Consider the following 11790-nt stretch of genomic DNA (forward strand, 5'->3'; position numbering starts at 1 on the left):
CACATCCTTATATTACATAGCTAGAAAAAAAAACCATTTACACAAACCTTACATTTCTCATCCAAAAATAAAAATAAAATAGAACAAACTTTAAAAAAGAGAATTTGAATATCATAACAAAAGCAAAAGTCAACATATAGCTCGTTCGAGGGCGAACAAAAGTCTTCGACCTTTAAAGTTCTTAGCACTGAACTGTAAACAACGATTTACATTAAATCTTGTTCAATCTCGGACGTTGATTCATCCTCTAGTTCTTCAAGATTAGGTACCCCAACCGCGCCATGACCGCGTCCAAATGACTTAATATGATCTTTTAGAGACCTCTTATGCTTAAAATCAGATCCACAAATACAATACCAAATCTTACCACAATTCTTCTCATGAGTTCTCCAATCACCTTTCACAGCAAATGGCTTACCACATTTTCTACACATGAAAGGTTTGGCACCATGCTTCCTCTTGTAATGTGTTTGAAGTGTTCTAAAGTCTTTTAATGGCCTTGCTCTTGGATGATCAATGTTGTGTTTACAACCAGGTGCACAACAGTAACATGGTAGCCTTAGCATTGCACTTGGTTGTGTACCTCTTAAAGATTCTGGACCTTTTCTGTATTGAGATCCATGTCCCCACATATGCATCTAATTAATAACATGATCAAGAAAAACTCTAGTTAGAAACAAATGCATTGATATGGATTTAAGTTATATACATTGATTGACGAGTCAGAGTTTTTTATTTCTTACTTTTGTAAAAGTGGCAATAATATAAGTGTATGTATATTATATTTAGTAGCAATAATATAATATAGGTATTTATAACCGTCACTTTATATAAAAGTCATTAAAGAGTTATGCTCAACTATTTATAACAATATTGTCTTTTCTATTGAAAAGAAAACAAGTGTTCCCTAATAATATTTGGTGCAAATAGTTGAGCATGAGGCAATAATATAATATAGGTATTTATAATCATCATTCGAAATAAATGCAGCTAAAGGCTTTAGCGACTTTAGATGTAATGAAATTAACTCAATTACCGCTAAATGTTTTTGTGACAATGAAATATCTATGCCACTAAATATCTCTTTTGCTATTATAGATTTTAACATCATCATCAGTATATGGAACCAACAATGGACCTAGCTCCATAGAAATTATAATGTGTTGACTCAAACATACTATATTGCAAACTTAGAGTCTATCTAAATTGACTTATTTTAATTGTTTTTAAGTTAAAATAATTTTTAAGCAATTTTATAATATTTGCATAAAATTAAATAAAATATTTTTAAACATTTAATTTTAAGCCAAAAAAAAGAAGAGAAAGACTAAAGCCCATCCAAACAGTCTTTTAGTAAAGATAAAGAAATAGGAAGACTCATGAGCACCTAATCTCAGGATTTGATAATAAGTGCACCAGTTGAAAATTTGGAATATAGACAATTAAGCACTCATGACTTAAAATTTCTGAGACCGTTATTGTATATAACTTAAACTCAGTAAATATAAATAAATGAATTACATTGTGTATATAAAAAAACTTTTACAACTATATATGAAAACATTTCATACATCCATCTCCAAGTGTCAAAAATAAGAAAAAAATTTATGTATGAATCATTCAGAATTTATTTGAGAGATTTTAGTCAAACAGTCATCATAAGCATCTACTTGAAAACTAGCAAAGTGTTGACTAACAGTCAGAGGGGCAAAGTATAGGATATAAATTCTCACTGACTATATTGTTTCATATAAGCTTATTCTAAAACTAGTACACTTTATATATAAAATAAAAAAGTATTAGAAGTTGTCTATATTTTTTATATATCTGAAAGAACTAAAAGACTCCTAGAAATCATATAACATAGGAAGAAGATCGTAATGAATCAAATTTGTCCTTAAACTATGGCGAGATTAAGGTGTTTTTTAAAACATTTGGATGAACGACTTAATTAAATTGATATTGTTGAAACTTGAAGGGCCAAATGAATAGTCATCTTCAAGTTGAAGGAGTATGACAAAACGCGAATTGGGTTCAATATATGAAGTATTACTGACTATATCGTTTCATTTAAGCTCATCCTCGAACTACAATTATACAAAGGAAAAACAAAACACCAGAAATTCTCTACATTTTCTATATATATTTGACAGGACTAAAAGACTACTAGAATAAAAATCATAGAACCATTAGCAAGGTTATGACATTTTTTGAAACATTTGGCAGATATCATCACTCTAATAATAGTTATTGTATCAGAAAGTGTGAGATAATAATTATTAGTTGAATGATCATCTGAGAAATCAACTCAGTACAGGAGAAACAAATTGGAATTAATGAAACTTGGAGGGTCAAATAGTTAATGAATAAAGTTAAGTTATTATTATTATTAGAACAAGAGTTATCTTGAAGTTGGGAGGATGACAAAAGGTGAAAAAGGGAGTATTAGTGTTAAAATTATTCATTCAATGTTAGGAGAAAGGAACAGTTATATTCTGCAAGAAATACTGAGAGTTTTCAGAAGTAGTATTAAATTGAATGATACTCTATTGTTTTACTGAATTAATAGAAGAAAAGGATTAAAATTAAAAATAAAAAATGGGATCAACTGTCCTGATTCTCCTGAAGCAGTAAGAAAATAACACTGAAAATCTTGTCAGATTTTAACACTGGAAAAATTGTCAGTTTCATATTTGACCATATTCACCTGGTAGCAGAAATTTGTGCACGAAATTGTTTGAATTGTCTCTATTACCCAAATACCAAAAAACATATGAACAAAAAAAAAGTAAAAGGAGATTAAGACTTTATTGAGGAAAAGCAAATGTAATCTAACTTTAAAATGTAAGTAAATTTGTCAAAAAAAAAAACCCTAATTTCATGCATAAATAAGTGTGGAATTGAAGGGAAAAAAAGTAAACAAGAAATAGTGATAAATCACATGATTTGTAGTGGTTGTAATAGTAGTTTAAATAAAAAGGTGTACAAGTGATGAATTTAGGTATAAAACTAAAAGACATTTATGAAGAAAATTAGATTTTTAGCTGGTGAGTGAACCGTTCTGAAGACAGAGGATCCTTAAAATCTCATATTCACGCCCTCGTTTGACTATTGCTCGGAAAAAGAAGAAGAAAAGTAGCTAGTTGAAGGTGTATCTATACTTATTAGTACAAGATCCATAACAAATGGATAAAACATGAAGAATTTTATAATGAATTCATCAACAAAATCATTTTAAGGAAGCAATTGTAAATTAAACAAAAAATAAAATAAAAAGTTCACAATTCAACTTGTAATTGATTCAAAATATAGACAAAACTTCCCCAAAAAGAAGTATAAATTCAAACTTGATGGGAAAAAAAACAAAGATTGGCTAGCTAAGTCTGTACTGACATATATAGGGGGATGCAACAATATTCATTGGACTCAGTTGAAACTTGAATTCAATTTTTCTCTTTTTTGGGGGTGTGTGAAACATATAAATACACATGGGAAAAATCATTAAAATTTAATTTGTGGCTATTTTAAAATTACAATGAGTTTTAGTGTTAATAAACTTAAAGATTAACCCATCAATTTTATGTGCATAGAATTCTTTTGTGAACTTCATGATGTGTAATTCCTCTCAAGATTTAAATTTTGTGGTTTGAGACATATTATTTGTTGTAATTTTCATCAATTTTTATACATAAATTTATGTTTCACATAAAAAGTACTGAGTTCAGATGAACTCTGTGTTTGAACACTCTGTCTGCCACTATATCTCATGATAGGAGTTTATCTCCCTTCTATGTATATCATGTTTTGGTTTTTTTATAAACTAAAACAAAATTTCACCCAATTTAAATTCTGAATCCGCATCTGTATACTGAACTGAGAGAAGTTGTAGTATACATACCTGAAGATTGTTGTATCTGTTGAAAGTCTTGTAGCAAAGATGGCAAGAGAATTGTGTTGGACCAATGAGGATTTGAGAAGGAGTAGGGATCCAATATTGTCCCTTATTTTGTGTATTATTGTTATCATTAGAAACCACATCAAATTGATCTTCTTCTTTATTTCCTCCACTATCTACTACTCCTTCACATGAATTTGGAAGCCCTATATGTAGAGATACACTCACATTTTCATTATAATAATTAGTAGTAGTATTTTCCTCATGAGAAAAAGTAGTAGTACTACTCTCACAAGAATACTTATTATTATTATTATTGTTGTTGAGAAGTGGAAGAGCTTCTCTTAGTGGTGGTGAAGAAGGTGCAATTTCTTTGTTGTAACAAAAGTTGGAAGATGAAATATATTGTTGATGAAGAGGAAGGAAGTTGAACCATCCTGTGAAGAAATTATAGTAGGGTTCTGTCATACTCAAATCTTAGAAAAAAAAATTGTTTTCTATGGAGTTCTATATATTTTGTAGACACTTGATTAAGTAGTTTGTGTATAGTTGGTACATGTATATTTATATATGAATAAAGAGGATTTATTGGGATGATAAAATGGAGGATGGGTGAAGGGGAAAAGAAGAAAGAAAAAGGTGAGGAGAAAGGAGAGGGGGGGGGGGGGGGGGGGGAAGGGGGTAACTTTAGCTACAATTGTGATAGTGAAATGAAAGGAAATACATTTGTTTCATTTTATGTGTCTTAATTTGATAGGGTACAAGAACAGAGCTAGAAGTCGCATACCTAGAGAAGTTTTTGTATTTGTATTAGAAAATTTATCAAATACATGTATAAAAATTAAATGTAGAGCTCAACAATTACTACTTTCTCTGTCCACTTTTATTTGTCATGTTCATTTTTTGAAAGTCATGAATTTAACTAATTTTTAAAGATAAATTAAATTATATTAATTCAATATTTTAAACAAAAAATTTAGATATTCAAAAACTATACGAAAGGTACTATAAATTGTAATTTTTTGTATATCAATATGATGAAAAATACATCGTAAAATATTAATCAAATTTTTTATAGTTTGACTCTAAAAATAAAAAATTATGATAATTAAAAGTGGACGGGTGTAATAATTACTATGTCCTTAGCTATTTTTAGAATTTGGAACTCATGATAAAGTTTAAATTATAGCTTTACCTACGACTGGGCACCAAGTTTGAAAAAATAAGAAAGATTTTTTAATCGCGTGATCTTAAATTAAAATGTATATATATATAATGTACTAAATTGATATTTGAATCTTGTGGCCTTAAAATGTCATGTGAGTTATTTATTTAAGAAATCACTAAATATAGAAAGTATCATTCTTTTTTTATAAAACTAAAAAGGAAAGCAAGAGAAATTATTTTTTTTTCCATTTATCTCATGCTTTATTTTTAGTCCTTTTTTTTGGGAAATTCTTCATTTTGAATTTTCATTTTATTCTTAATAACTTGTTCTTATGCTATACTAATATTAATTTCCATATTTAATTAAGTTTATCACAAATTTTAATACATTAGTTAATTTGTTCTAATTTATGTAGTGACATTACCATTCGGGGAGTCAAAAATATTCTTCTTCAACCATAATTTTGTAAAACGAATGTTTTTAAATATTGTGCATTATACAAAAAAATTTATTATAATCCATATTTAAATTTATATCGAACATTAACTATTTTAATCTTCATGCATGTTCAAAACCTTCATGTGGATTGTGAAACATAGAATAAATATTTGTACTTTGGAAATATTTTTTTTTAAAAAAAATTATGATCAATCAAATATCATTATATAAGACAAAAAGGATACTGTATAACTTTTTTATTTTTAGATAATATTAGGAAAAATTTACCGGGTTTATGATTAAAGGCATCGAACCAAATGTAGGTGAGAAGATAATAAAAGAAATAAAAGCCATAGGACAAAGTCAGACACTACACCTAGGGCTAGCAGGTTGTCTCTTTCTTTATGAAAATTCGTATTACCATGTTGTTTCTTGTTTTAATTAGTTTAGTATATACTCTATAGTCTATACAAGAATAAATTAATAATAGGCTTTTAAGCAATGAACATTTTTTTTTTCAAGAATATGGAGCACTTGCTTTTGGTTTAACATACTTATTTCTTCCGTTACATTTTACTTGACCCTTATTTATTCGATATACTATTAACAAAATTAATAAATCATCGTAATCGCACTAAACACTCAAAGGCCAATATTAAATATATAGTCAAAATCGATCTTTGAAGGTCGATTATTAGAGAAAATTGACATAAAATTATTGGTAAAAAAAAGTGTTGATTGCAAAAAATATTCAACCTTGGTTGGTCGGTTATTTTTAAAAATTAAAAATACCGAGTTTTATTTTTAAAATTATAAAATAATCAAATGTAACATCCGAGTCTGAAGACCCATGTGTAGGATATATTTTTTTTTGCTACTTTATATTTGTATTCAATAAAATATGAACAGTAACACTTTTCAAAAACAATAATAAACCAAATAAAAGAATGAAAAAACTGAGTTCATTAATTCATAGTGTGTTTTATGGAAATTATTTTCCTCAAGTACCCAAGGTTATAGAATATAACTTTTTAGGATTGAATAATTCACTTCAGCAGAATAATAATACCTCAAACATTGTTGAACTTCAAACTCTCTCAATTATTACAAATCACGCTTGAGTTTTATTTTAAAAAGAAAAAGAATAAAAAAACATAGAAAAATTTGTACCCTATCTAATGAAAAATCAAACATTTATAGCCAACAAGAATTTGCTTCAAAAAGTCGATTTGGTTTTTAAAAAACTAATTTTTTTAAAACAGTCTTAGGAAGTCATATTTTCAAACATTATTTAGATATCTTTTCTAGATTAATCTTAGGTAGATTTTAATCGCGGACTATAATATAATATTCGCACAATATATTTATTTTTCTTTTGTGCGATTATACATATACTAATTAACTCACGATCTTTTGACTTTTTGAATAGGTGTACTTTCTATTTCATTCAAAGGTTTCCATTAAGAGTAGAAGTGTAACTCATATTTCACATTAATCCTTAGTTATTTAATTAAATAATTATTTCTAAGGATCCAACTTAGGTATGTATATATATCTCATTCTGATTTTATTGATTATAACCCAAAATGACCTGACTAACGTCAAAATACAAAAGGAAAAGAACTAAACAACATGCCATTTATTTCTGTGTAAAATTCAAGTTTATTTTAGGTTTGTAGGGTCTAAGGGGTCAAGATCATGCATAAATGTTATGATATCGATAGCTTCCCGATAAAATTATTGCTGAGCTACCTTAACTTTATATACAACTTACTCTCGCCGTTTCAATATAAGTATTCTATTTTTATTTTTAGTTTGTTCGGAAAAGGGTCAAAATTGCCCTTGAACTATGCGAAATAGACCACTTATACCCTCCATTACATTTTGGGATCAAAAATACCCCCGCAGTTATCCCAGGAGACCACAAATACCCTCAAGAGTTAACACCTCAATTTTTTTAGTGACGTGGCAAGCCACATGGGACTAATCCCTCCACCTAAGCATTGTCAACTAAGATTCACTACAAAAGAACTTGACTTTTAGTGGCGACAAAGTCGCCACAAAATCCCAAAATATTGCCACTAAAGGTTATGAGTGATTTTTAGTGACGACTAAGGCTCCAACAACCATTCGCTAGTAAAACCTATTTTTTCAACAAAAAAATATGATAATTAATTTTCGATTGCGACCTAATTTTCTAAAATAAATAACTTGCAATATCCATATTAAAAACATCCAATATTATTACGAAAAATAATCAAAATTACTTCTCAATTCAAATCTCCTACTATATATATAATGCATCATTGTACATTTTATACATTTACATATGACATAAAAATAAAACATATAGTGTCTTCAAACTCCTACTTAATCGATATCATATTTGGTTTTTTAAAAACAATGAAGTAAAAAACACAAAATTAGAATTTAATGTTAAAAACCTTTAGTGACGATTTTCTGGGCTTTTGTGGCGACTGTTGTTGCCGCTAAAGGTCTAGTTCTTTTGTAGTGAATCCTAGTTGGCAACGCTTAGGTGGAAGGATTAGGTGGCTTGCCACGTCAACAAAAATTTGGGGTGTTAACTCTTGAGGGTATTTGTGGTCTCTTAGGATAACAGTAGGGGCATTTTTTATCCCAAAATGTAACGAAGGGTATAAATGGTCTATTTCATATAGTTCAGAGGTAATTTTGACCCTTTTCCGTAGTTTGTTTTAAAAGAGTGTTTTTTCTATTTTTGGTAAGAATTTTCAATTCTAATATTATGATAAGTGTAGGATCATAAGATTTACAAGACTACATATATTTTTAATTTAAGACTGGAAGATTCAAAAATCTCCTATAGTTTCTTTAATTTTGTATTGTTTAGATGGTTGTTACAGGTTGTTACATATTGTTTCATAATGTATTGTGTTTAATTATACTGTATTGTTTTGATAAATACAATATTTAGATAGATCATATCATTTTTCGTCATTAAATAATGTCACATATTAATAATTTGTAGGATAAATCTACGAGAAAAGTAAGGTATATAAGGTAAAACTACTATAAAAAATGTAGGTAAAGAATCATAAAATATGATTATTAAATAACAAGTAAAAATAAAGGAGGAGAAAATAATAATATTGCGATATCACGTTAAATCAATCGTTACTCAAAATGAGTAACGAAGAATTCAATATTACAAATCTTATTTCTTATAAAATGTTAAAAAGTTTACGCTACACTTACTCTATTTATAGCAAGTAATATAACCTGTTTTAATTTCAAAATATTATTATAAATTTTACTTTTTTTTAATAAAATAAATACGCATAAACCACTATATTGATCTCTGCTTTTCATGGGAGATCTAGCTAGGAGATTTAATGAATACCATGGTGACTCGTGGAGCTCATATATATATACATGAAAATGGAAGGCAGAATTTTGAGAGTAATAAATAAATTATAAGAAAGTCGTTACCATATTAGCTAGCAAAGAAAATGATAGCCATGATCACAACACTGTTCATATAGCCTTCAGCTACAGAAGATAAAAGATAAAAGAGTCCAAAAAGGAAAAGGAAAAAAAGGGAAGACATGGAGGTGGATTTAGGATATCGAATGCGAGTTTTTGAAAACGCAGTAAACTTTGTGTAGATTTTATATTTATATTTAAAAAATCATTAAATATATAAAAAGATTGTGTGAACCTAGTCATAAAATAGTATTGGACAATTTTTAAAAATATGCTGCCTAATATAAAATATTACGCCACGTATCTCAATATAAAATGTTATGAAATATTATAGCTGAGGAAGGCGTTATTCATAATGTACCAATCTTGTATAAACCGAGTATAATAAACTATGTGGCGTAAATATTTTTTCTGATCAATAGATATAAAACATGATTTTTTCTTTATTTTCTCTTTGGTTCATTTGTAGAAATAAAACTTGCTTAAACTTTTGTTTTCCTCAATGACGATTCGATTTCCTTCCGACACTTTATGTCTATGATAAAAAAAAAAAATTAGTACTTTAAGGGTTCTTTAGATGACGAAATTATATACAAAAAGTGGGGAAATTTTGATAATTATATATGCAGTAAAATGGTATGAGAGTATATATTATACTGGTTTGTATTGGTTAATAAATATAACTAGTACATACTGATATATTATACTGGTTTGTAATGGTTAATAAATAGCTAAAATTTCATGTCAATCTCAATTAGTGATGAATTATAAAAAAAAATCAATTAGCTAAAAATAAATTAAGAATCAATTAGCTAGAAATTACCGATAAATTTCATTTTTTTTCTAACATTGATATGTATAACCTTAATGGTTGAAAAGATGGAGTGGAGAGTACTGATGAATGTTAGTAGTATATATGCTATTGTGTGGTCTATTATTATCTCTGTCAAGAAAATAGAATGGGGACAGACAATTTGGATTTTTATATACATATAATATAATGTAGGTCACATGCAAGAAACTGTAGAATTTCAAAAATATAATTATTATTATTTTTCTTTATCAAGATAAATAGATATATAACCAGTGAAGTTGAACTCCAGAGATATCTATACTTCATTCTGACACAAGAGTGATCTCCCAACAGTATACACATTTAATTTACTGTTTTAAGACCCTATTTTACATCACTGAATTTCTTGGCCTAACAAGTGAGATACTGTCCATTGAACTATATATTTGGTACAAACTCATTTACTTCCATTTTCGTACCTTTTTTTTTCATTTTAATTGTTGTTCTAGCTTAAGAAAATTATTGCTTATCGAAGGCAGAATATATAAATATGTATCTTAACTTAGTTTTGACTGATATTTATGTCCTTTAGGTTTTGAGTGAGCACAAATAAATACTTGAATTTGTATAAGATTAAATAAATAAACACACATATCATACATGACATATCACACAGGACATAAATTGTCATGTAGGATGTCACGTAAGACACAAATATCTATTTTTTTCAAATTGAGGGCGGAGGAAGGGGAAATGGAGGACAATGTGGGGATTCGAACTCTTACCCAACAAGGTGATAGATCAGGTAACCAACCAGCTAAGGCACTAAGATTTTCCAATAGTGTGTCTATTTGTTCAATTTAATACAAGCTTAAGTGTTAGCTTATGCACACTCCGAATTAGAGGACGTAGATATTAGCTAAAATCAAATTAATGATATGTTTATATAAGGGAAAAGGACAAATATACCACCGAACTATCGTAAATGGTATACAGATACCCTCCTCATACTTTTGGGACATTAGTGCCCCTGCCGTCCAAACACCAAAGCAAATATATCATTTATACTAACGGACATACACGTTTCATAATCTTATCCATCGATTTGACATTTATTAAATATCGGATCGACGGATAAGATTGTGCCACGTGTCCCTATTTAGTCTTCTGTTAGAGTGAAGGGTATATATGCTCTGGTTTTTTAACTGCAGAGACACTAATGTCCTAAAAGTATGACGAAAAATATTTACATCCTATTTACGATAATTTGAAGATATATTTATCATTTTTTCCTTTATATAATGTGCCTTTAACAAACTATATTTTGTATTTATTTAAGAAAACTTTTAAAATTTATTACAATAAACATTTATAAAACTCACTATTGTGGAGCAGATGGAGTAATAAATTCGAAGACGTTGGTTACTAAAGGAATATTAATGAGTTTTCATTGGCCCCTCTTACCTCTTTGACCTTTCCTACTATGTCAGTTAATTGCCAACTCTTTATTGCACATATTCCTCCGTCTAAAAATAGTAATTCATTATATTATATTAAGATATCTAAAAATATTTCTCATTTTATAAAATTAATGGATAATTTTAAACATAGTTTCTAATTGGAAAAAAGAATTTGGTCAAAATAATATTTTATCTATGTTATTTTACCTTTTTAAACATGTTTATCCTTTTAACTTTAATACCTTTTAATTAAAATTGGAAAAAAGATCAATTGTTTTAAAATTAAAAAAATATTATAGTTTTTTTTTAATTTTTTTGTCATTTAGCACTTTCCTTTCTAATTTACCCTTATCATTAATTATAGTCATTTTCCTATTACATTTTTCAAGATATTGTATTTATTACTCATATTCAAAGGGTGATATAGTAAGAAAAAATCTTTTTGGCCAGAATGATATTTTATCTATGTTATTTTATTTTTTAAAACAATTTTACCTTTTTAACTTTAATACTTTTTAACTAAAAAGTAGAAAAAAATCAGTTTATTTTAAAATTAAAAAAATATTACATTTTT

General features: G+C 27.8%; 1 protein-coding gene across 1 annotated transcript; it reads right to left on the bottom strand.

Moving 5' to 3' along the window:
• Positions 1 to 161: 161 nt before the first annotated feature.
• Positions 162 to 4408, bottom strand: LOC125833651 (zinc finger protein WIP2-like). Its single transcript, XM_049512821.1, has 2 exons — positions 3899 to 4408; positions 162 to 638 (listed from the first exon to the last, which is right to left on the bottom strand). The coding sequence occupies exons 1-2, from the start codon at positions 4361 to 4363 to the stop codon at positions 207 to 209; spliced, it is 897 nt and encodes a 298-aa protein (XP_049368778.1). The 5' UTR covers positions 4364 to 4408; the 3' UTR covers positions 162 to 206.
• Between the last annotated feature and the right edge of the window lie 7382 nt (positions 4409 to 11790).

This window comes from Solanum verrucosum, unplaced genomic scaffold (genome assembly GCF_900185275.1).
Source record: "Solanum verrucosum unplaced genomic scaffold, falcon-dt-bn FXZP01000307.1, whole genome shotgun sequence".
Lineage (NCBI taxonomy): Eukaryota > Viridiplantae > Streptophyta > Magnoliopsida > Solanales > Solanaceae > Solanum > Solanum verrucosum.